Genomic DNA, 27,322 nt, shown 5'->3' with positions numbered 1-27,322 from the left:
ACATTCCCAAAGTACCCTGGACAACCTCTAGAAACCCCGGAGAATACACAGATGAACACTTTCCTCTGAACCTCATGTAATCATCATAAAAGGAATGTATAATACTTTAATTTTACCTTTCACCTAATGTATTCATTCATGCCTGACCAGAAAGAATGGTTTGAGAAAAAGAAAACAGAAAGAACTGCACACTTCACTGAGTTATCTCTTTCTGAAAGAAAGACAGAAAGAACTGATAAAAGTTCTAAATCATAAACAGTTTAAACACCAGTATCGTCTTAACATCCACATTCACACCAGCTGGCTGCTGAAAGTGTAGTGCAAAACACTACTAATGCATACCACCGTTTCTGCTACTTTTCTCCCTAACTCCAGCCTTAAATATTCAACAAGATATCCCATCCATATGTTTAACAAACACCTCAAACTCTCCAGGCCCAAGAGTAAACTCTTGGAGGTGCTCCAAAAGCTGTTCCATCCTTGCACGTACTCAGGTGAAAAACCAGTCTTCTTCCTTTCTCTTTCACATCAGTCAATCAGGAAATCCAGCTAACTCTACCTTCAAAACATATCCAAAATGCAAGCACTCCTTGCCATTTCCACTGTTACCATTTGGAGTGAGCCACTAAAAAAGTTTATCTTTTAATCCAACAACAAGCTCCTAATTAGGACCCCATCTCTTCATCTTGCTCCCCTACATTCTAGTCTCAACAGAGCACTCAGAGTGACCTTCTTAAATATAAACTTAATCTTTCACTCCTCTGCTCAAAACTGTCATGGCTCCCTAGCTGACTCAGAGTCAACGTCCCCTCACATCAGCCCGCAAGACCTTATCTCCTACCACTCTTCCCTCGGTCACCACGCTTCAGCCTCAGGGGACTCCTGGTTGTTTCTCAAATATGCAAGGCATTGCCCTCTTCCTTAGGACCTTTACACCAGATTTTCCCATTGCCTAAAGGTTCTCTCCTGAGCTGACGGAGGGGACTTTGGCTTCTTCAAGTCTTGACTCAAATGTCTCTTCTGTATTATTAGGTTTATGAGTTGTGATAACCACATTGTGGTTATACAAGAAAACGCCCCTATGTTTTAGAGATGCATACTATATTATGAAGAGGTAAATTATATCATGTCAGGAATTGTTTTTAAATCTTTGATGAAAAAAGAACAAAGATCAAAAATAGGACACATGAAGCAAGTGTGGCAAAATTTTGGTAATTGGTATATCTGAGTGATAAGCATATGGAGATTAATTATACTATTCTCATCATTTTTGTGTAAGTTTGAAATTTTTCATTATAAAATTAATTTTTAATGTGTCATATACCTTATTTGACAACTTAAAATGACCGAAAAAGAACCCACATGTCCTTTCCCATTTATCTTACTCAACTTTTTCTTGTCCTATAGCATGCATCCTCTAACATATCTTGTAATTTATGTGTTATGTGTATTGTCTGTTTTTCTAATTGCCTCTATAAGAATATATGCTCCACAAGGACCAGGGTCTTTGTTTCATTCACTGATGAACCCAAACTGCCGAGGACAATAGCTGATACATCGGTAAGTGCTTAAGAGATATTTAAAGAATGAAGGATGAATGAATGAATAACCAATGGCTACCAAACTTTCAAGAATTAGCTAGAGAGGGAATCTTCTCATGTGCTGAATTCTGTACACCTCCTCTTACTTCTACATAGCCCTCCTCTAACACTTACTACATTGCATTTGGAATAATCTTCTTCTCTAACATACCAGTCTATAAACTCCTTGTCTTGTGTGTGTGTGTGTGTGTGTGTGTGTGTGTGTGTATGTTTAAATAGTTTATGGTCAAATTAGTTTCCAGATAACACTCAGTGCTCTTCCCCACAAATGCCATCCTCCATTACCACCACCTCTTTTACCCCTCCTCCTCCCCCTTCAACCCTCGGTTTGTTTTCAGTATTCAACAGTTTCTCAAGTTTTGCATCCCTCTCTCTCCCCACCTCTCTTTCCTTCTTCCCCTCCCCCATAGACCTCCATTAGGTTTCTCCTGTTCTCCTGTTAGACCTATGAGTGCAAACATATGGTATCTGTCCTTCTCCGCCTGACTTATTTCGCTTAGCATGACACCCTCGAGATCCATCCACTTTCCTACAAATGGCCATATTTCATTCTTTCTCACTGCCATGTAATACTCCATTGTGTGTGTGGGTATATATATATATATATCACATCTTCTTGATCCATTCATCAGGTGATGGACATTTAGGCTCTTTCCATGATTTGGCTATTGTTGACATTGCTGCTATGAACATTGGGGTACATGTGCCCCTATGCATCAGCACTTCTGTATCCCTTGGGTAAATCCCTAGCAGTGCTATTGCTAGGTCATGGGGAGTTCTACTGATAGTTTTTTGAGGAGCCTCCATACTGTTTTCCAGAATGGCTGTACCAGTTTATATTCCCACCAACAGTGGAGGAGGGTGCTCGTCTCTCCACACCCTCTACAGCATCTATAGTCTCTTGTAAACTCCTTGTCTTTTGTATTCTAGACACTGTCTGACATGTAAGCAATCATTAAAAATGATTTCTTGGGGCACCTGGGTGGCTCAGTCAGTTAAGTGTCTGACTTTGGCTCAGGTCATGATCTCATGGTTCGTGGGTTCAAGCCCCACGTCCGGTTCTGTGCTGACAGCTTGGAGTCTGGAGCCTGTTTCAGATTCTATGTCTCCCTCACTCTCTGTCCCTCCCCCACTCATGCTCTGTCTCTGTCTCAAAAATAAATAAACTATAAAAAAAATTTTTTAATGATTTGTCCTCCACATCCATTCCTCTTATGCTAAAGGAAAGACTGAATGAATAAATTATCAACTATTATTCACCTTCACCTCTCTATTGAACCTCTCTCTCTAAAGCATCAAATAAAGGATCTCCTTATTTCTAAATCTAAGAGCTATTGTCCATCCACATCTTTTCTGAACTCCATGTAGTAGCTGAGTTTTCTTAAACCATAGAGAGTTGAGGCAGGAACATCTTTAAAATTTCCAACTGCCTTCCATTAATGAATTATCCTAGATCTAAATGCTTATTCTCTGCCCTTTCTCCTATCCTAAGCAGAGATATTTTCTAAGTTCCATCCTTGGAACTCTTCTCAATTTTATTGCCCCAATCCAGGGACTCCACTAGCCCACAGAGAAACTTAAAATGAATTAGAAAAAGCAACCCCTCTGGGGCAGACGCAACCTCACCATGATGCACTGGTTAAGTTTTAGGCCTCTTCTGCTCCATCAGCAGGAAGCTCTTGTTTGGTTGAACAATGTGCACACCAACGATACAAGGAAGCCCTTCCCCAATCCCACAGATTCAACTACAGTTGATCTTTGAACAACAAGGGTTTGAACTAGGATGGTCCACTTGTTTTTTCAATAAATACAGTACAATACTGGGAATGTGTTTTCTCTTACGATTTTAATGACATTTTCCTTTCTCTAGTTCATTTATTTTAAGAACATAGTAAATAATACATAATACAAAGTGTGTGTCAGTCAACTGCTTATGTTATCAGTAAGACTTGCAGTCAACAGTAGGTTATTGGTAGTTAAGTTTTGGGGGAGTCAGTCATTCTACACAGATTTTCAACTACAGAGGGGTCAGCTCCCAACCTCCTCATTATTCAAAAGTCAACTGTATTACCTTTCCATGGATGAGCTGGAAAATATATTTCTCTAGCCTTGTAGTGGACATCTATCACTCTTTCTTGCTATGGTATCTAATCTCCCTTCTATGTTTGGGGATTTCCTATTTTAAGACAAGAGTCCTCCTTCTACAAAAGAAGTTAAAAATGCTACATACTTTTTTCCCCAGCCTTTTCTGTAGTTAGATCCAAGACACAAGACCTAATCTTGCCAGTGAGACACATATATCAACTTACTTTGAATCAGAATCTTAGAACAGAACCAGGAACATGAATAGAGACAACTCTGTCAATGAGTGTCAGAGGCAACAGCCACCTCAAGTTCCCAGTCTCAGGAATGGCAGAGGTTCCAAGGGTAGTGAACCCTGCACCAACAGCATCACTGTCTAGACTAAACCAATAAAGAAACATGATAGATTTGAAGCAGTTTTTTGGGCTATAGACTTCTGAACCCAGTCTCTCCAGTGCTCCTAGAGATTCTGGAATCATCATCTCTTGCCTGGATTACAGCAACAGTCTCCCAAAACTGATCTCCCTAGGAACACAATGGAAGACAGTTGCTTTAATTATTTTAATTAATTCTTTCTCTACCTCTCCATTCAAACAATTCATCCATATCACCAATGAATTCCAGGGGGCCAAATCTAGTGGACACATTTCTGTCATCTTCCTAGAACTCTCAGAGGCATTCAAAGCAGTGGGGCCACTCCCTCCTATATACACATTTTCTCTTGACTATTAAAGACACCACACTCTCCTATGTTTCTTTCTCTCCAAGGGCTCCTTCTATTTCTTTTATAGGTTCCTCCTTCAAAATTAGACCCCTAAACACTATAGTGGCCAGGTAACCAGTCCTAAACTCTCTTCTCTTTTCCATCTAAACTCTCTAAACTACTGCGCTGCTTAAAATTCAATTGAAATGCTAGTGAATTCCCAGGTCTGCCCTCTGCTCTGATTTCAAGATTCATTTATCCAACTGTCCATTTGACATCTCTATTTAGAGATCTAGTAGATAATTTAACTTTGATTATCTGTAACAAAACTTAATTTTATCTTCCTTAATCTAGCCCCTCATCTGATGAGTGTCATGAGAGGTAAATCTTCTCCATCACACTAAACATCACTACCCTCCAGTAGCTCAAGCCAAACACCAGTGTCTCCTTTCATTCTTCTCTCAAAAGGAGGCAGTGATTGCTCCATCTTCAAAATATTTCTTGAATTATTCCACTTCACTTCCATTTCCAGTTCAGTTTAACGCTACATTACTATAACAGCTGTTTATTTCCTTCCATTTCCTCTGTCCACTCTCAAGAGAGCACCAGGGTAATCTTGACAAAGCAGCAACAAAACATAACGGTTTAGTCTGCTTTGAATCCTTCAATGAGTTTCCCATTCATTTTTCATTCTTTACAAAATCAACATGATCCAACCAAAATGGATAGAAGACTGGCCCTCCTATTGTACTTATTTTAAACTATTTTAAAATTAGATAAAATGCATGAAATACTATTTTCAGATGTTGGAAAAAAGGCACACAGCTCTATGATCCTTGAAAGAATAGAAACAAATGATAATGGCCCAAACCAGCTCTTCAGAACATGATGCAAGGAGAGGAAGACAGAAAAGAGTAGTCATACAGAGCTCAGACGACAGATCAATGGATAAGACTCCTAAAGACAGTGAAAATGTACAGAGCAGAATATCACAGAGAAGGAAGCTAGCCATAAAAGCAGCAGCGTCTAATTTGACAGAGGTCCCCTTGAGTATGTGACTAAATACTAAGCGTGCATGCACAGCTCAAGACTCCACATTGCAAGCAACAACTACTAGGGATAGAACAACTAACCAAAGAGCTATGAATTGAGCAACTACCTGAACTCACATGAGGCTAAGAAAAATTCTAATCTCAAAGAGTTAAAATAAAGAAAACATCAGAGCCATTTAACAGAGATACCAGAAAAACCAAGTCTTAGAAGTCACACTCATCTGATGAGTGTAATGAGAGGTAAGTCTTCTCCATCTCACTAAACAGCACTACCCTCCCAGTAGCTCAAGCCAAACACCAGTGTTTCCTTTCATTCTTCCCAATCTTCAAACTTTTCTATATAGAAATTTAGCCCTCTATATAGGAAAGGCTATCTTAATCAGCTCTAACAGAATTTAAAAGTAAGTCCTGTAAAGATCAAGTTAATCTACAATTAAATTACTTTTCACAAGGCAAGATGCTTCATTTAAGGAAGAGAGTAAAATCCAGAGCATGCTAACCCAGGACAAAATTTCAATGCATTACACTAAAACAACAAACCCATCAGCTTCCCATGAGCCTCCAGTTTGTACATATTTAACCTATTCTCCACACTGTAAATAAGATGACCACTTGGGCACACAGCAGATATTTAATAATATGTATTCAATAAAATGAGTGTAAAATTTTTAAACATATAAAAAATAAATCTTACCAGTTATAAATAATCTTCACCTATTAATAAAATCCTACAACCTATACATTTTTCACTTGATATTTCTATATCTACTTGAAAATATTAAAACTGCATTTCCTTGAAATGCCTTACAATTCAGATACTGAGCTAATTTTATCAGACTTCTTTCCTATTACCTATTTCCAAATAAGGTCAATTTCCAAATATCTTATAAAGTTAAATTATGATAATTCTACTGTAAATTCCAGCAAGCATGTACACAAAACATAAAGAAAATAGAAATCCTTTGAACAAATTTGAACAAATTTGAATTTGAACAGAAAATCCTCCTTTGCTCAGGAATTAGGCTGCATTTTAAACCATTCACAGGCATAAAGCTTTCCTATTATGATATTTTAAGACCTATCATTGTAACAAATTTCTATTCAGAGGCCTGCACATTAAAACTCATTATGAATACATCTTGCAGTCAGTGAGCTGATAAACTCCCCTCTTCAACTGAGTACATCAAGCCTCTGACTCATGCACTGTTAATAAAGACACTAGAAATAGGAATGAATGTACTATTCAAATAAATATAAGAACTAGAATATCCTATTTGCTCGCTCTATTTCACTCCTTTGGCCTGAAATTTCTCATCCAAAAACAATTAAGGTACAGGTAGAATTATCTCGATCTTGTTACAAGGTCATCTCTGGTAAACAACAGAAAGTATGTTCATTTTCTCTCATTAATTCACCAAAGAATAATATCTAGAGTTAGAAAACAAGCAAGTTAGGAATAAATTTTCATATTTTTCTCTCTTTAGTTTGTTTTAAAAAGTAAATCAACTTTTACTTACACGACTGAGAGAAGTATTTGTGACTAACAAGTAGTACTTATATCTGAAATTTTTTTTCCAAGTTTCAGGTTTTAGCCTCCAGCACCCTTGGTTCAAGGGCAGAAGCTCCGCACTGCCTGTGAGGCCCCTTTACAGATTCAATCCTCCATGCAAGTTCTGATTTTACTGCACTCAAAACATAGAGGCGACAGTAATAAAAAAGAAGGGGAGAATGAACGAAAAGAATCCTCACTTCTTTCTGTGTCTCTCAAACCCCATTGTACTTTCACAGTTTACCACCTCTAGCAATGGCATTGTTCTGAGAAAACATCATTGTCTTGTCAAAATAGAAACAGCACAAATGACACAAAGTAAGGAAGGGGATGAAATAACCTGAATAAATAAGGTATGCAATTGTCCTCATTTTCCAAAATCACTACAAAGCAGCAAACTAACTTGGGGCACTTTTTTCTTTTCAAATTCTTCTTAGGCTTTGTCTGTTGTTTCTGGGGGTTTTTTTCTCTTATTTTTTCCCCCAGTCTCCTCTGCTTATACCTTATAACTGCTAATGATAAAAACAGGCATCCCTCAGATATTGTAGTTAGATTCAGAATTCGTAGGCTGGAACCTAGTCAAATATTAATACTTTTAACCTCAAACATTTATGTAAACCCCAACAGGATAAAAAGTTACACTACCAAGGTTTGTTGACTGAAATATTATAGAGACAAAAACTAACATAAATATATTAATGTTTTAAAACAAATTTATATTTGGGGAAATATTACAGAGACAAAAAGAGCATGAATATATCGATGTTTTAAAACAAATTTATATTTGGGGGCTCAGTCAGTTAAGAGTCTGTTTCAGCTCAGGTCATGATCTCACAGTTGATGGGTTAGAGCTCTGCATCAGGCTCTGTGCTGACAGCTCCGATCCTGGAGCCTGTTTTGGATTCTGTGTCTCCATCCTACTCTGCCCCTCCCCAACTTGTGCTCTGTCTGTGTCTCAAAGGTGAATAAATGTAAAAAAAAAAAAAAAAAAGAAACCAAATTCATATTTTATTTACCACAACAGCATTTACATTTTTAAAACTCAGAGCACATATGGGTATTTTACATTATTTAGTTGGCCTACAGATAATGTTTGGTATGCAGATCAAAAAAATTCCAGAGCCAACTTGGGTATGTTCTACCAATAGACTGAGAACCAAAATTTGGTTCTCAAACTTTGGTGTATAATAGAATTACCTATAAAGCCCTTTAAAACTGTATGCCCAAACCCCAATTCCTGATCAAGCCAAGTCTTAACTGTAGTTCAGTATTTGTCCACCATATGTCTTCATTCTTCTATCAATCAAACGAAAGGTACTACAGTAAACAATATAAAATCTAACAAAAGCAGTCCCACAACAATGTAATTTCAGAACAAAGAAAATGCAAGGCTTACTTTAAATTTTTTTTTCTTCTTTGGTTTTTCTTTGATGGAATTACTTACCTGTTATCTATAGAATCATTTTTTTATAAACAAAATAGAAAACTAATCACAAATGCTACTGAAATGCTATTTTAATGTTACAGTATTTCATCAAATCTAAGACGCCACTGATTGTAATACATACCATTGTTGTATGTACTGGAAAGAAAGGGGGGAAATGCCTCCAAATAAAATGCCAGAGACATGAAACAAAGCTTCATCATCTAGAATTTTTATTTTATACTAACTATAAAGTAGAACTTAAGAATTCCCTTTTACTTATTTAACCGTATTTTAACTATGTATCCTTTTAACTGTTTTTATAACTTTCCCCATGCCAACAACTTTGGTGTCAATGCGGATTTATCACATGGTCTTACTGATAACATACTGAACAATTAAAGTTAACATGAGACATATTAACAATGCTCACACCCTCAACTAAAGTGGTAATAAAATGAGCAGCATGACTGTTTTTGAATGCAAAGGCAAACAAATCAGCACCACTACTACCTTGCTGACAGACTATAAGATACTGTCAAGGATAAAATTTAACTCAATTCCTTATTCTTAAAATAAGAAAAACTATGAGTTTTAGGATTGATGAAATACTCCTTTTTTTAAAGATGAACAATAAATACAGTAAGTAACAAAACTTATGGATATTCTGATATTGCCAACTCACAATTCTTTTTTACTTTCTTGATCTACTTGTGCAATAATGTGCAATGGTCACTTCAAGTCACCACTCACCTAACCCAGATTAGAGCTGTTAAGTTCTTTCTTTACTAGACTTCCTTGTCCATTCTGGACTCTCCCTCCCCTATTTATGCAACCAAAGTAAACTGTAGAAAGCAAACCAGATCTTAACATTCCCTTGATTAAATACTTGAATGGATTTTTCTTGCACTTTGAATATAACTGTTGCATTACCTGCAAGGATCATAAAGGAAAGTGCTTTGTCTCCCAGAGGGCATGCTTGTGCCAGTAAATATCTGAAGAATGAAAGGAACGGATTTGGCCTTGGATACCTCTTCATCCTGTCATCTGATGCCAGCCTTCACCTTACACAATTTGCTTTTGCCCTCTAGCCTCCTTGTTGTTCCTCCAAAATTCTTTCCCATCAGGCCTTTTGCAACTTTTAACCTTTCTTCATGAAACAGTTTTATCCAAATGCTCAGCAAGACTTTCTCCTTGTCTTTCCTCAGATCTCCTTACTTCAGGGGCACCTCCTCAAAGATGCTTATCCTGTTTACAAAAATCCCCTCCGCCAACATAATTAGACTCCACCCAATCACGTAGTTTCATCTCATGATATAATCATCAGTTTACTGTTCCCATTAGATTTTTAAGTTCTAGGACGGCAAAGACCATGTGTTCTGACATGAAAAATGTATACCCCATGCCTATCCTAGGATCAAATACATATCAGAGCCTCAATAGTTATTTGTAGAATAAATAAGAAAGGAAAGGTGGTACCTCTAGCTCTTGTTCTAGAAACCATCTTTATGTATCAGGTTAGCCATATATGATAAAGCTTTACCCCAAATTATTTTAACTTTTGTTAACTGTATTTTCTAACATACACAAATTTTCTTTTTTTTTTTTTTTTTTACTTTTTATGTTTAGAAAGAGAGAGAGAGTGCATGAGCGAGGGGCTGGCAGAGAGGTAGAGAAAGAATCTTAAGCAGGCTCCACACTCAACATGGAGCCCAAAGAAGGTCTTGATCCCACGACCCTGGGATCATGACCTGAGCTAAAATCAACAGATGGACAGTCAACCAACTGAGCCCCCCAGGCGCACCCACAAGAATAATTCTTTAAGGTTCTTCCTACGGCAGTGAAAAGATTCTTTCCTATCTCAAGATTATATTAAAAGCTTTTTACTTACATTTTCTTCTAGTAGCTCTTTATTTCACCTAGAATTTGATGTAATATGTACCTGTTTTCCAAACGGAAGGCCACTATTTCAAAACATCCATCATATACTTAAAACTGGGGTGCCTTGGTGGTTCAGTCAGTTGAGTATCTGATTCTTAATTTTGACTCAGGTCATGATCCTGGGGTTTTCGAATCGACCCTGCTTTGGGAATTATGCTGAGTGTGGAGCCTACTGGGGATTCTCAGTCTCTCTCCTTCTGCCCCTCTCCCCTGCTCTCTCTCTCTAAAATAAAATAAAAATAAAATAAAAATGTTAAAACCCATATTATTTCTGGATTCTATTGTTTCATTGATCTAGCTATCTATTGCTGTGCCAGTATCACATATTTTAATTTCACTGGGTTTAAAATACACGTATCATAGGGCACCCAGGTGGCTCAGTTAGTTGGGCATCTGACTTCAGCTCAGGTCATGATCTCACAGTCTGTGGGTTCGAGCCCCTAATCAGGCTCTGTGCTGACAGATCGGAGCCTGGAGCCTGCTTCAGATTCTATTTCTTCCTTTCTCTCTCTCTCTCTCTCTCTCTCTCTCTCTCTCTCTCTCTCTCTGCCGCTCCTCGACTCACTCGCGCTCTCTCTTGCTCTCTCGCTCTCACTCACTCTCTTGCACACTCTTTCTCAAAAAATAAACATTTAAAAAATTTTTAATAAAAAATCAAGGGGCACCTGGGTGGCTCAGTCGGTTAAGCACCCAACTTCGGCTCAAGTTATCATCTTACAGCTCATGGGTTTGAGCCTTGCATTGGGCTCTGGGCTGACAGGTGGGAGCCTAGAGCCTGCTTCTGTTTCTGTGCCTCCCTCTGTCTGCCCCTCCCCAACTTGCTCTTGCGCACTCTCTCTCTCAAAAATAAACATTTAAAAAAAGTAAAAACTAAATAAATAAAAATAAATTACGCGTATCATGTTTTGCTTAACAAGAGTTCCTACACTGTTCTTCTTGCAAATAAACCACAACATCATTAAGGCATGTTTCAAAATCATTCCTATTGAGATTACATTAAATTTATAGATTTGGGGTAAAGTGACATCTTTATATTAATGTTCCCATCTACATTATAATGAAAATCTAGCCTGATCCTCTCAATTACCATTACTGATATTATTTATTCCATTTCCATACCTAATTGTACCACCTGACACTTCCAGAATAATGTTAAACACTGATGAACCCAACCAGCTTTGACCTCCTTCTAACTTCAGTGGGCATTTCGAGTATGGCACAGTAAGCCTGATGCTGGCTATTAGCTTGAAATATGGTTATTATATACATTTATTGTTATTATTTTTTAAATCTTATTTTTAAAAATTCAATTCTTATTTTTAGTACATTTTGTTTCATTTTCAATCAAAATATCTGTAACATTTTATCTAATATATTTGAGACAGCCATCAAATACCACCGGGTTCTCTTTTCCTTTTATCTAATACAAATTATAACTCTGAATGGTAACTTAAGCCATTCTGGCATTGCTCTGGAATAACCTCCTTTTTGTCAGAGTATTATCCTTTTATCATAATGCTGATTCTGTCTGCTAATATTTTATTTATAATACGTATAACTAAACTCATAAGCAAAATCAGTTTTGAGATTAACTTGTTTTCCAATTATCATCAGATTTTAGTACCAAATGGTTACACTGAGGGAAGAAAAAAATCTCAAAATACTATCCTTCTTTCTATAAGTCCCAGATTTAAATTTTTTGGCCTACATTTCAACTTATTCAACTCACTTTTCTTGAGTACCCACTGTGTATTTGTTAGACACTGCCCAAAAAAAGGTTTTTTTAACTTATCTTTGAGGGCACCTGGCTGGCTCAGAGAAGCATGTGACTCTTGATCTCTATGTTGTGAGTTTGAACCCTGTACTGAGTGTAAAGATTACTTAAAAATAAAATCTTTAGGGGCACCTGGGTGGCTCAGCAAAGTGTCTGACTTCAGCTCAGGTCATGAACTCACAATTCACGAGTTTGAGCCCTGTGTCAGGCTCTGAGTAACAGTTTGGAGCCTGGAATCTGCTTTGGATTCTGTGTGTGTGTGTGTGTGTGTGTGTGTGTGTGTGTGTGTGTGTATCTCTCTCTCTCTCTCTCTCTCTCCTCCCCCACTCATGCTATGTGTCTCTCTCAAAAATAAATAAAAATGTTTTTAAGATATATTAAAAAATAAAAATAAAACCTTTTAAAAAATGTATCTTTGATGCAAAAAATTAAGTGAACAAGCATACATGTAAATATAAATATACTATCATAGAATTGGTTCATCTACCTTTATGTATATGGCTACATGAGGAAAACTTCACAGAAGAACTAAAATTTGGTCTAAGTCTTGAAGGTAAATAGGAGAAACAGAAAAGAGAACTAGAATTCTAAATATTTGTTTCTGAAACAATCATTTCCACTTGCTCTTAAATAATGTTTTCCTGTAAGATGATGCTGTTACTAGAACTAATATTCATACAAAGAGAACTGTGTGTTGGTATGATTGATAAGGCCTACCTATATTTCTTCCACACTATGTACATAAGTGAGACTTGATTTGGTAGAGCTTGTTAGTTGAAAAATCAGTTCTATATTTATGTTTTTTCTATCACTTTTTCAAATTCACCACATCTCAGATTGTTCTGTCAGAGTTACAATGTAACTTTTCACAATTTTTAACTATTCAACATTTATTAACTCCAGAACTCAAAATTAAGTAGGCATAATAAAGAAAAATGAGATCTAGTCATTTACGACAGCATGGATAGACCTAGAGGGTATTATACTAAGTGAAATAAGTGAAACAGAGACAAAACCATATGATTTCATTTATATGTGGAATCAAAACCCAAAATAAATTAACAGAAAGCAGAAACAGTCTATCAATATAGAAGACAAACTGATGGTTGCAAGAGGGGAGACGGTTGAAGGATATAAAGAGGAGCAGGAGATACAGTCTTTCAGTTCTGGAATAAATAAGTCACAGGGATAAAAGGTACAGCACAGGCAATATAGTCAATGGTACTGTTCTAGCATTGTATGGGGACAGATGGTGGCTATACCTATAGCAATGTACAGAGTTGTCAAATCACTATACTGTACACTTGAAACTAATGTAATATTGTCTGTCAGTTATACTTCCATTTAAATGTTTTTAAATAAATAAATGGGCATAGGTTGAAATATTCAGAACAGAAGCACTAAAAACATAACATTCAAAATCCATGATGCTGGGAGAGATTTCAGGTTGCATGCTGTATGAGATTATTACAATTTCTCTAACAAGTCTATGGCCAGGATCTAAGTAAGCTCATTAAAATACAAAGTCTTTAAAGTCAATTGAAACAAACTAAGGATGTGCCTGTAACATACCAGTTGATTGAAAATTTCATAAAATATTACAGTCCGGTAATTTGAAGAGCCTAAGATGTACAGAGCTGAAGATTAATCTTAAAAACACGTTATACGCCACTGGGAAGATAAACTGGTCCAATCACTCTGGAAGATGAGATTATTCAGATTCAAAAATGTACACACCTTTCAAGCAAAATCATTTCTAGGAATTTATCCTAAAGAAAAAAATTAATGTACAGAGATAGATGGTTAAGGATATCTAGCACAGCAGAGTTATACTACTGAAACATTTGTGGTCTAAATTTTCAATATTCAATCAAACTTTATAAATTCATCTGAAATTACAAAACTCTACGTGTATCTGACAAAAGATGGTCAAACAAATTAAGAAAAGCAAGTGACATTACATTATGCATACTTGCACTAGGCACAGTAGCCAAGAGATGCATATAGATACTTAAATTTAAATTTCATTAATTAAATTTAATTTTAAATTACAGTAAAACAGAATTTAAAAGTCAGTTCCTCAGTCACACCAGCCACATTTCAAGAGCTTCACAGGCATATGTGACTAGTGACTACCATAACAGATACAGAACATTTCCATCATCAGAGAAAGCTCTATTAGACAATACTAATACACAGTTTTCTATCTTTTTTAAGAGAAAGGGTGGCGAGCTGGATAGCTCAATCAGCTAAGCATACGACTCTTGATTTGGGCTCAGGTCATGACCTCACGGTTGTGAGATCAAGCCTTGTATCAGGCTCTGTGCTGGCAGCAAGAGGCCTGCTTGGGCTTCTCTCTCTCTCTCTCTCTCTCTCTCTCTCTGCCCCTTTCTCACTCGCACTCTCTCTCTCACAATAAATAAACAATTTTTTTAATGTAGAAGGAAGGTATATGTAATAAAAATGACTGGAAACATATACACAACAGTTATCAGTAGATAATGATATCTGGGATTTTAAGTTTTTACTAATCTACTTATTAATTTTATTATACTAAGCATGAATTTAAAATCATGTTTTTTAAAAACACTGAATTGCCACTTTATCAAAAATAAAGTGTCCTCACTGTAAATAAATATTTCATATTATTTACAAAAGGAGAAGTTATAGAACTACAAATAAAGAAGTATCCTCCTAAAGTTGCTATTTTGCTGCTTTGGGAATATTTCATGTTTTTAATCCTCAATACTTCATTCAGACTAAAACTAACACAATTCTGAGATTTTTTTTTCCCCTATCTAAATGGGAAAGTTATCTGAGTCTCTGGCTACGTATAGAGAATTACAGCTGTCAATTTTTTTAATTCAATGGAAGATGAATTTTTCTTAAATTTCTTAAAAGGAATCATTACCTAGAAAAGTGAAAGATTATCAACAGTCACAATGGCCAGCTTAAATCTGAGTTTCCTCTATAAAAATTAACTGACTATATATCATATATCATTCTTTCTCACTGTGCCTCCATGGCAGCAAATGATTTTTATTACATATCTTTTATAGCAAGCAAGTTTCCATGGAAACCACAGAGCAAACATCCATTATGACTGCCAAGGACTATATAAGCACAACTAAACTGAGCTAAACACTGCTTCTCTTAATAACATTCTAAAATTAAACAGTAAGGTACTCTGATTCTGGTTTTGCTGCCTGTCTCAATAAACAAATCAAGAGATGAATAATAAACTAAGAAAATTCTGCGTCCCTCTAGCAATAAAATGTGTCTACAGAGAGACACCTGGGTAGCTCAGGTGGTGAAGCGACCGACTTCAGCTCAGGTCTTCATCTCACAGTTTGTGAGTTCAAGCCCCACATTAGGCTCTGTGCTGATAGCTCAGAGCCTGGAGCCTGTTTCGGATTCTGTGTCTCTGTCTCTGCCCATCCTCTGTTCCCTCCCCCCTTCTCTCTTTCTCTCTCTTAAAAATAAATATTTTTTTAAAAAACTCTACAGAAACCAGATTGGGGGGCAGGGGGAGAAAGACCCAGAGTTATCAAGCCAGTATACATACCAATCAATGCCATCTCATACAAGAGAGCAAATCAGAAATCAGTGAAGCCCTTAAATACCAAAGAAAAAGTTCCCTTCCACTAACTCAGTAGAGTATATAAATTTATCTAAGTCAAGATGCTAACCCATCGTGGGTGGGGGTGGGGGGAGACAATCAGTTAGTCATGACAACTGAAAAAAAACTCACCTCCCTCAACATATTGTTCTCTTTTTCCTTCTGCTCCAAAAGGCTTTCTAGGTGGTGGACGTGCATCTCTGCCTCTGCCAGTCGTCTTGTTCTCTCATGATCTTCTTCAGTAGCCTTAGCAGAAAGTCCTTTGCTCTGCAACATCTCCAAAAGTTTCTTGATGGATTCATCCCGAGCATTTAAGGTTTGCTTCTGAGTCTCAATACGAAGCTCCATTTCCTCCAAAGTCTTTCGAAGAAGAAACAGCTCTTTGGCCTGCCGATCATGCTCAGCATGTAACCTCTGAAAGTTCTCCTCTGTCAGCTCTGCCACGAAAGGTTCACCAGTCCTACTGCTACTATCCTGCTGAAACAGCTGGTTCAGGTCCCTCTGGATCCGTAATTCATCCTGGAGAGCCTGGATTGTCATTTGCATGTGCTAGAACCAAGACAAAACAGAAAACCCCAAGTCAGCTTCCCTCCTCATTAGAAAAAATAAAGTAGATTAGGGAAGTCAAAAAGTACGTACCAGGCCTCTCAGAACCTTGAATTTAACAAGTAAAAATTCATGTTAGTTTACATTGTGTTAAAATATGATGGAGATAATCTATAAAATGTCAGTAATTTAACTTGTATTTACTCCTGAAAGGAAACAAATATGGTAGAACCTCACTTTGCATAAGCCATGACAAAATAAAGGCATTGTTCAAAATTAACAGAACATGGGCGCCTGGGTGGCTCAGTCAAATAAGTGTCCAACTTCAGTTCAGGTCATGATCTCAGAGTTTGTGGGTTCGAGCCCCGTGTCAGGTTCTGTGCTGACAGCTCAGAGCCTGGAGCCTGCTTTGGATTCTGTGTCTCCCCCTCTCTCTCTCTGTGCTTCCCCCACTCGCACGAATGCTCTTTTCTCTCTTTCTCTCTCTCTCTCTCCCTCTCTCTCTCTCAAAAATGAATAAATATTTAAAAAAATTAACAGAAGCCCCTGGGTGGCTCAGTCAGTTAAGCACCCAACTTCAGCTCAGGTCATGATCTCACGGTTCGTGGGTTTGAGCTCCGCATCGAGCTCTGTGCTGACAGCTAGCTCAAAACCTAAAGCCTGCTTCAGATTCTGTATCTCCCTCTCTCTCTGACCCTCTCCTCCTCTCACAGTCTCTGTCTCCCAAAAATAAATTAAAAACATTTAAAAAAAAAATTAACAACGTATTCACAGAACGAAAGGGGAGGAGAAAGGTGAAACCTACAGGAATACAAACACATCATACAAAAGTTTCACCAAAAAATACAAAGGATATCAAAACACAAAATGACTTTTAAGTATTTAAATTTACACATTAAGTAACACTAACATTTAATGAGTAGTACCTATATGCCAGATGTGCCATGTACTTTTTATGTGTTGAATGATTTACTCTTCATTACAAGTATACTATTATTTTACTATTATTATCGATGATGACACTAGTCTTAGAGATTTTTTTCTAATGTTTATTTTTGAGAGAGAGAGAGAGAGAGAGAGAGAGCGAGCGCACAAACGTGCACGCAAGCAAGTGGGGTAGGGGCAGGGAGAGAAGGAGGCACAGAATCTGAAGCAGGCTCCTCGCTCCAAGCTGTCAGCATACAGTCGAAACAGAACTCAAACTTAACTGTGAGATCATGAACTGAGCCAAAGTCAGTCAGGTCACCTAACCAACCGAGCCATTCAGGCACCACTAGTTTTTCAGAGATTTAAGTAACCTGCCCAAGATCACACAGTAAATGATGGACCTGTCATTGAAATCAAAGAATTCTCCCAGCCCACTGAAACTAGTACTACCCAAAGAAAATAACATAACTTAAAGCTTTCAAAAAGGGAGGAGAAGGGGTGCCTGTGTGGCTCAGTTGGTTAAGCTCTGACTCTATTTCTGCTCAGGTCATGATCTCATAGTTTGTGAGTTCGAGCCTAGTGTCAGACACTGACAGCACAGAGTCTGCTTGGGATTCTCTCTGTCTGTTTGTCTGTCTCTCTCTCTCTTTCTCTGCCCTTCCCCTGCTCACACTCTTTCTCTTTTTCTGAAAATAAATAATTTCTTTTTTAATTTTAAAAAGGGAGGATGGGGGATACCTGACAGACACTATATGAACTTTTCATACAGGGAAGGAAAACAACATAGGTAAGTAATTAAACAAAGATGTTAATGCAGATAAATTACAAAATGATTGAGAGGGCATATCTTTAGCCTGTACCCCTAATAAAGACATATGAACCAGTAATCTGAATGGATAATTTCTAGCACATTATACAAAGAATCTAAAAGTATGTCACAAGATTCACATTTTTAGAAATGAAGAAACAACAACAAAAACAAAAATCACTCTTTGTGTTAAAGGTTTAAAGACTGGTAGTTTGCCATAGGGGAAAGAATACTAACCCACAATCAGAAGACAGGACTTTTAATTCCACTCTCACACTAAATGCTATGCAATTTTGGACACAATGCCACTTTCTGCAATTCAGATTCCTCATATTTAAAATAAGGATTTATATGCCTGCACAATTTTCTCACAGAAATTTTAATAACATCATGAAAATCTTTGTGGATTATAAAACATACACTGTTGAAAAATCCTGGCAGACTGCAAAATAGTAGTAAATATCTCAAAGAAAAGATCTGGCGGTCCCGTGGGTGGCTCCATCAGTTAAGTGTCCAACTTTGACTCAAGTCATGATCTCACGGTTCATGAGTTTGAGCCCCGTGTCGAGCTCTGTGCTCAGAGCCTGGAGCTCAGAGCCTGGAGCCTGCTTTGCATTGTGTCGGCCTCTCCCCCACTCACATGGTCTCTCTCTCTCAAAAATAAACAAACATAAAAATTAAAAAAAAAAAGAAAGAATCTGGCAAGAGTACAACAAAATATGTACAACGACACTCATTCTTGTTTATAATAGTGACAAAATTAGAAACAATCTAAATAGATGATCAATAGGTGATGAGTTACAGTAAATGAGAAATGTCCACAAAAATTAATACTATGCATCCATAAAAAATTAACAATGTAGGGGTGCTTGGGTGGCTTGGTCAGTTAAGTATCCAACCTTGGCTCAGGTCATAATCTCACAGTTTGTGGTTCAAGCCCCACATCAGGCTCTGTGCTGACAGCTCAGAGCCTGGAGCCTGCTTCGGATTCTGTGTCTCCCTCTCTCTCTGCCCCTCTCCTGGCTTGAGCTCTGTCCCTCAAAAATAAATAATTGTTAAAAACAATAACAATATAGATTGGTATTTACTGATTTAAATCTATTATCACAATATATTGTTTTAAGTATAAACAAACAGACCACACAATACTAAGTATGGAATGATCTCAATTCTAATTCTTAAAAGTGTATATATATACTTAGAGAAAAGTATAAAAGGATATAAGCAATTACCAATGATTATCACTGGGTATGGACAGCTTTTACATTTTATTTCATACTTTTTTGTACTTGCTAACCATGTAATCCTTTTGTAACTAAAAATTTAAAAAAAAAACCTTTTTACCTAAAAATAAGAGAGAGAGATTTCAGAGATGCCTTCTTGGGTACAGAATATCGTGTTCAATACTACCACTTTTGTTAAAAGAAAGGGAATAATATTTATTATCTACTGTAAGTGAAAAAGAAAATATCCTTAAAAAATAAAAATATTTCTGGAAAGTTAAACAAGAAATGTTTTAAAAAGTAAAACTAGAACACTTTCAATAATAGTCAAATCATGCAAAGAACCTAAATGTCCATCAACTGATGAATGGATCAAGAAGATGTGGTTTATATATACAGTGGAGTACTACATGGCAATGAGAAAGAATGAAATCTGGCCATTCGTGGCAACGTGGATGGAACTTGAGGTGTCATGCTAAGTGAAGTAAGTCAGGCAAAGGAGGACAGATATGTTTTCACTCATACGTGGAACAGGAGAAACTTAACAGAGGACCATGGGGGAGGGGAAAATAGGGAGAGGGAGGGAGGCAAATCATGAGAGACTCTTGAATACTGAAAACAAACTGAGGGCTGAAGGGGTGATGGGCATGGAGGAGGGCAATTGTGGGGATGAGCATTGGGTGTTTTATGGAAACCAACTTGACAATAAACTATTTTAAAAAAATAGAATAGGTGAGGGACAACTTATAAGAACACTTTACTAGAAATGTATCCTATTCCTCTTGAAATTTTTTTAATTCCTCCTGAAATGTTTTTGAACTGAAGTAGAATTGACATTGAAATCTTTTTAGTAGGGGCGCCTGGGTGGTTCAATCAGTTAAGCATCCAACTTCGGCTCATTCGGCTCAGGTCATGATCTTATGGTTCATGGGTTCAAGCCCTGCATGGGGCTCTGTGCTGACAGCTCAGAGCCTGGAGCCTGCTTCAGATTCTGTGTCTCCCTCTCTCTCTGACCCTCCCCTGTTCATGCTCGCTCTCTCTCTCAAAAATAAACCATTAAAAAAATTTTTTTTGAAATCTTTTCAGTAACAGCTTTATTGAAATATAACTCACCTACAATAAAGTTCACCTGTTTTAAGTGTACAATTCAGTAGTTTTCAGCATATTAAAAGTTGTACATCAAACACAACTATCTGATTATAGAAAACTTCCATCCCCTCTTAGAGAAATCCCATGCCTATTAGCAATCACTTCCCACTTTCCCTCCTCCCAACCTTCCTCTTTAATTTGAACTAAATAGATGTACTACCCACTCAAAAATTAAATTCAGGGGCACTTGGTGGCTCAGTCAGGTAAGGGTCGGCTCAGATCATGATTGCCTGGTTCGTCGGTTCAAGCCCTGCATAGGCCTCTGTGCTGACAGCTGGGAGCCATGGCCTGCTTCATATTCTGTTTCCCTCTGTCTCTGCCCCTCCCCCACTAGTGCTCGGTCTCTAAAAATAAACATTAAAGGAACTATTTTAAATAATAAAAGGGGTTCCTGGGTGGTTCACTTGGTTAAGCGGCTGACTTTGGCTCAGGCCATGTTCTCACAGTTCATGGGTTTGAGCCCCACATCAGGCTCTCTGCTGACATCTCAGAGCCTAGAGCCTACTCCAGATTCTGGGTCTCCCTCTTTCTCTGCCCCTACACCGCTTGCATGCTCTCTCTCTCCCTCTGTTTCAAAAATACATAAAATTTAAAAATAATAATAAAAGTAAATAAATAAAAATAAATTTTTTAAAATGCTTACAATACTTTTCAAACTTAAAAAAGAATGAAATTCTAACACATGCCACAACATAGATGAAACGAAGATAATACTAAATAAATCACAAAAGACAAATATTATATGACTCCACTTACGTAAGGTATCTCTAGATTAGTCAAACGTATGAAGCAGAAAGTAGAACTGGTAACAGTAGAAAGCCTGATAAAGCAGGGGTTGGGGAGGGTGGGGAGTCACTGTTTAACAGGTATAGTTTTACAGACTGAAAAGAGATGGATAGTGGAGATGTTTGCACAACATAATGTACTTTATGCCAATGAACTATACACTGGAAAAGTAGTTAAAATGGTAAATATAAGATGTATTTACAATAATAAAGAAAATGAGGAAAAAATGATACCTGCTATAAAATTCCAATTTATGGATATTAATTAAATAATTTATTTATGACTCTTGATAAATATTTAGGTTAGTTCTGTTTTCAGTATTATAACAGGCACCTTCAGATGTATATCTTTCTACATGTATCCCAATTTTTACTGGGGATAAAATCTCAAAGGGGAATTGCTGAATTGGAGGGTATGCAATTATAATTTTGAAAAATATTAAAAATTATCTCTAACAGGGACTGTACACATTTAAACTTCCACCAAACAATATCTGGAAGTGGCCACCTACCCATATATTTGAAAACTTAAGGTTTTTTCTTTTTCTGGCATTTCTTTGATTATAAACACAGCTAAATACCCATTCACATATTTACTGGCACTTTGTATTGCCTCCTTTGTGACTATCTGTCCTTCTTCTTTGCCTGTTTTTTTATTTTTCCTAAGCTACTTGGGAAAATAACCTTTTGCCTGTTGTGCATGTTACAAATATATTTCCATGTCTGTCATTTTTCTTTTAACAAATTTTATGGCAACTATCAAAGAGATTTCCAGTGCAAACACATCAATTGTTTATTTCATGGTTTCTAGTTTTGCTATTAGGCTTAGCAAGTAGTGAATTTTCAATTCTGGTAATCTTTAAACCTTTGAAAAGCACTGCTTTTTTCTTACCAAGAATAAATTTATAAGATTATCATATTTTAATTCAGGAATAGGATTTTTTTTAATGCATTTAACTGTCAGCATCACATTGTAAAGATTCTCAACAGTTGTTGAACTTCAAAATCTTTAATTAAAAGATGTGGCAAAATGCTAATAATTCTCTAGAGCCTATCATCAATTCCAGTTTCTTTCTTTACATCTGAAAGTCAAAAAACCCAGATAAAGCCTGAGTGAGGGTGTATCAGAAGTTAAATTCAACAAATGAAACTGATTGCTAGGTACAACTGTTCCTCCTTTTTGGACATTTATCACCAATTCATTCAGGTAAGGAGAAACAGGTGTTGACTACAGCTAATAATAGAATAGACTCACATATACTTTAGCACTTATAATTAAATATGGCATGACAATTATTTTGAAGAAAGAAATTATAACTATTATTAATGTGTCTACTTCTTCAGCTCTGTTTGCACCCATTTATCTACAATATAGAAATAAAATTATGGTCTGACTGGTAGCCTAGAAAGCTACACAGCAATTTTCTCCATTGAAATAAATCCCTACTTTAGGCTACATTCAAGCTAGCTTTACTTAAGAAAAAAAATTCTTGCCAAATTCCATGGGAGAAGAAAAAAGCAACAGGCTAAGAAACTAGGCTATTCTTTCTCCAGCATACTCATACAGATGATAAAATGAGCAAACCTGTACATCCCACAGACATTTATTTATAATGATCAACCAAAAAACAGATATAGGAATTTAATGGGAAGACCTCAGTTGTAAGACATTAGGAGAATTACTGTTTGGGAATTCTGCTCATGACACTCCTAAATGAGCTCACATTTCTGATATTCCAAATGTTATACCAACACTCACTAGTCTACAACTTTTCACTCTGACATTCAGTTAATCTGGAAGGCCTGGAAAAGTAACTGCTTGAAATTTAATTGTTTTCTTTTTAATGTTTCTTTTTAAGAAAGAGAGAGAGAGAGAAAACGAACACGAGAGCAGGAAAGGGGCAGAGAGAGAGGGAGACAGAGAATCTGAAGCACCTCCAGGCCCTGAGCTGTCAGCACAGAGCCCAACATGGGGCTCAAACCCACAAACCGTGTGATCATGACCTGAGCTGAAGTCAGACGCTCAACTGACTGAACTACCCAGGTGCCCCAGTAACTGCTTAAAATCTAATCCAAAATTGTGTTATTTTATTGCACCACGCTGTACCTTAATGAAATGGTATTGTGAATGACAGGAATGAAAATTCTTAAATCTTCAATAGAGACTATAACTTCTATTAGAAAAATAATGACCAAAAAATCACCACAGCCCTTCACATAACATAATTTAGATATATATCAGAAGCTCCTTTAAGGTAGAACATCCCGAAATGAATCATTAGTTTCTTGGAATAACAGAATGCTTTGAACTGTTTATCCTGATTCTAAAATAACAGAATTTTATAGTCTAGAGCTATTTTTAGTTAGAAAAAAAGAATTCAGTAGTCTCCTCTTTAGGGGAATATGCTCCAAGACTCCCAATGGATGCCTAAAACTGTGCATAGTACCAAATCCTATATGTACTATGTTTTTTCCTATACATACATACCTATGATAAAATTTACAGAATAGGCATAATAAGAGAGTAACAAAGCTAAATTAAACATTATAACAGTATATGGTAATGAAAGTTTATGTCAATGTGGTTTCTCTCTCAAAATAATCTCATGTTCTGTACTTAACCTTCTTCTGATGATGATGTGACTTGGTAAAATGCCTACATGACAAACTGAAGTGAGGTGAGGTAGGCGTCATGAAGCAGTGTTAGGCTACAAGTAACCTTGTAACAGTCAGTCGGAAGGAAAAATGAGGTCTGCTTCCAGACCACAAGTGACCACCAGTAACTGAAACCACAGGAAACAAAACCAAGCAAAGGAGGGACTAGTGTATTATGAATACAAAAAGTGATCATTATTTCAAACAATGTATCATGGAGAACTGCATGAACCATTTGTCAAGATGACCAGTCAGAAAAAATACCAGTATAGGGGTATCTGGGTGGCTCACACATTTAAGTTTCTGACTTCAGCTCAGGTCATGATCACGGTTCGTGAGTTCGAGTCCCACATTGGGCTCCCGGCTGACAGTGCAAAGTCTGCTTCAGATCCTGTTTGCCTCTCTCTGCCCCTCCCCTACCAAAATAAATAAACATTTAAAAAAAAAAACAGAAAAAATAACAGTATTGCACCCTATTATGTTCAATCAAGAACAATTTCTTCTGAAACATGTAAATGTATATATTAAGTAAATTTTATTAATGTAAGATGCAAAAGAGCCCATAATAATTCTTACTGAAGTCATCTGAGTCAAGCTTACAGCTTTCTCATGCCATCTGAGGTTCTGATCTGTACTGCTACATTACTGTATCCCTAACAATAGCACTTATCAGACTAATCTGAGATATATTTCTTTGTCTCTGTCTTCAGTAAAAACTTTCTAGGACTTGGGATTGTCATCTCTTTACTATGGGCCACAGCACAGTGCTTGATATAGTAAGTGCTCAATAAATTTTTGATAAAAGATCGATAAAAACAAATTTTGAGAAATTATTTTGAAAATAACAGCTAGTAGTACATGCAAATCAAGTCCCTAGAAACCTGTATCTTTCCACTATAAGACAATGATTAACTCATATTCTCTAACAATTAATTCTATACCAACTAACACAAAATAATTCTATTTTTGGGGTACCAGGGTGGCTCACTTGGTTAAGTGTCTGCCTTCGACTCAGGTAATAATCTCAGTGTTTGCTGGTTCGAGCTCAGAGCCTGGAGCCTGCTTTCAATTCTGTGTCTCCCTCTCCCTCTCTCTGCCCCTCCCCTACTCATTTGTTGTCTCCCTCCATCCCTCTCCCTCCCCTCCCTCTCTCTTTCTCCCCCCCACCCCTCCCCCACTCATTCTCTCTGTCTCTCTGTCTCGCTCAAAAAATGAATAAAACATTTAAAAATTTTTTATCTTAAATAAAAACTACCCAAAATACAAAACACAATCCTAATAAAAAATGTTAACTATATACTGTGTATTTATTCATGGTTCTTTTTTTATAAGTAATCTCCATACCCAACATGAGGCTCAAATCCACAATCCTGAAATCAAGAGTCACACACTCCACTAAGTCAGCGAGGTGTCCCTGGATTTATTCATGTTTGATCCAAAGCAAAGAGAAGCATTTTCAGATAATCAACAGTCAACATTAATCTTTCATACTTTTAGTACTATAGAAGCACATGAAGTTCTTATCCAAAAATAAAGCTTACAAATTGATAAAATATAACAGTTACACAGACACACTCACTCATCAGCACTACACCCTATTATAAATTTTAAATTAAGAACAACATTCAAGCCTGGGTGGCTCAGGGATGATCTCGCAGTTGGTTTGCGGGTTTGAGCCCTGCATTAGGCTCTCTGCTGCACATAGCCTGCTTTGGATCCTCTGTCTCCCTCTCTTTGCCCCTCTCGAGCTCATACACTCTCTCTCCCTCTCTCAAAAATAAACATTAAAAAAATTTTTAAAGGGACAATATTCTAGATGGAAATGGGACACATATATGTAAAGCACTTAATTCTACATGCAATATATTCAAATGGAGCTTAAGAACCTATCAGAGATCACTATGAGCTAGACTCCTGAATCTTTAATATGAAAAGAAAGTATTTTAATTTCTATCACTTTAGAAGTAAGTCAGTGAGTAATTTAACCAGTCTAAACCTCACAGACTGAGACAGTGGAAAAGCCTCTAAGGTAATTCATTTCTTCTAATCATCAGTCTACTATTCTTTCAGTTGATGACAAGATTTATTTTCTGTGCAGCAAAGTACACTGTAAACTATCAACTATTAACTAAACCAAGTTCTCAGATTAAGAAACAATACACCAGAATTCAAATGGTTAATTAAATTAACCTTTACATTGAGCTTATTCTCTTCTAAAAAAAGACAGAGTCAAGAAAAAGAACAAGCAATTATACAAGAATTCTAGCAACTACTTTCTACTATGGAATCCAGGAAAAACAAGAACGTATATCTTTATGCTAGTACAACCCAGAATGGAAGTTAAAGAATAAATGAAAATGCTATCGAAATAAGAAAGTCCTAAGGTCAAAATAAGTTGACCCTTGAATGAAAAACATGGGTTTGTACAGCATGGGTCCATTTACACACAGATTATTTTCAATAAACAGTACAGTAAATGCATTATTTCTTCCTCATGATTTTCATCTAGCTTGCTTTAAGAATTTACTGTAAGAATACATATAACATAATACTGTAAGAATACATATAACATAATACTGTTATCATACATATAACATACAAAATAAGTGTTAATCAACTCTTCACGTTATCGGTAAGTCTTCCAGTCAATAGCAGGCTATTAATGGTTAATTTGGGAGGGAGTCAAAAGTTATAGGCAAATTTTCAACTGTGCGGGACAGTGCCCCTACTCCCCATTCCTCAAAGATCAACCAAATATTAATATTTTATGGCCTCAGAGACAATCAACAAATCAAGTAACAATAAACTGCTTTTAGCACAAGTTCTAGAAATTCCAAATTGCTTTTATATACCCAAACCACCATACTATTTATTATTTCCCCCTCACTTCTATTTATGTGATCTCCTCTGCCCTTTCCCTCTTTCACTCCAATTTAAATCCCACTTGTCCTTTTATTCTTAGCTCAGGCACTATTTCCTCTAAAAAACTGTTCTGATTTCCCAAACTAAAAGAAGGGCAGAAAGAGGAAAGAAGGAATTGGTGAATGAAGTACAGAAAGAAAGGGCAGAACCCCAAACCAGAAATTACAATAGTAAAAATATGTTAAGCAATATCAGGATTGAAGAGATTCATTTCACTATAAATAACAGTAAAATAACTTTTAAAAAATCTTAAAAGTAAAGTTGACAGCAAAGGGATCCTAGGACAACCATTTTCATTGTGTTTAACTTGAGAACACTCAGCAGTTAACAATCCAATGGCAGAACTACAAGCAACCAAAAAGATACTGTTCATTCCAGCAGCATTTCAAGTATCAAACTCACTTCTTTCTTCATTCTCTACAACCCAAAAGTTTCAAACACCTGAAACAAAGGTAAATGAGATTAACAAAATCCCCAGTTTCGGTCACTGAAATACTGGTACATGAATCAAAAAGAAAGAAGAGTAAAGAACAAAGAGTTAGCTGATGCCAATCAGCTATGAA

The 27,322-nt window shown here is 36.6% G+C and overlaps 1 protein-coding gene across 9 annotated transcripts in view; it reads right to left on the bottom strand.

The window, feature by feature from the left end:
- ERC1 (ELKS/RAB6-interacting/CAST family member 1) overlaps positions 1 to 27,322 on the bottom strand; it is a 516,785-nt gene that overhangs the window by 406,116 nt on the left and 83,347 nt on the right. For all 9 annotated transcript variants that reach the window (XR_003914152.1, XM_029953456.1, XM_029953457.1 and 6 more), the window contains exon 3: positions 15,877 to 16,293. Coding sequence is in view for 8 of the 9 variants with exons in the window: in XM_029953456.1 (XP_029809316.1) it covers positions 15,877 to 16,293 (417 nt within the window). In the remaining variant the exon portion in view is untranslated. The remainder of the gene's footprint in view (positions 1 to 15,876; positions 16,294 to 27,322) is intronic.

The sequence above is a fragment of the Suricata suricatta genome, chromosome 10 (assembly GCF_006229205.1).
Source record: "Suricata suricatta isolate VVHF042 chromosome 10, meerkat_22Aug2017_6uvM2_HiC, whole genome shotgun sequence".
Lineage (NCBI taxonomy): Eukaryota > Metazoa > Chordata > Mammalia > Carnivora > Herpestidae > Suricata > Suricata suricatta.
Note: the sequence above shows the minus strand (reverse complement) of the source record. Positions and strands in the feature narration are given on the sequence as shown.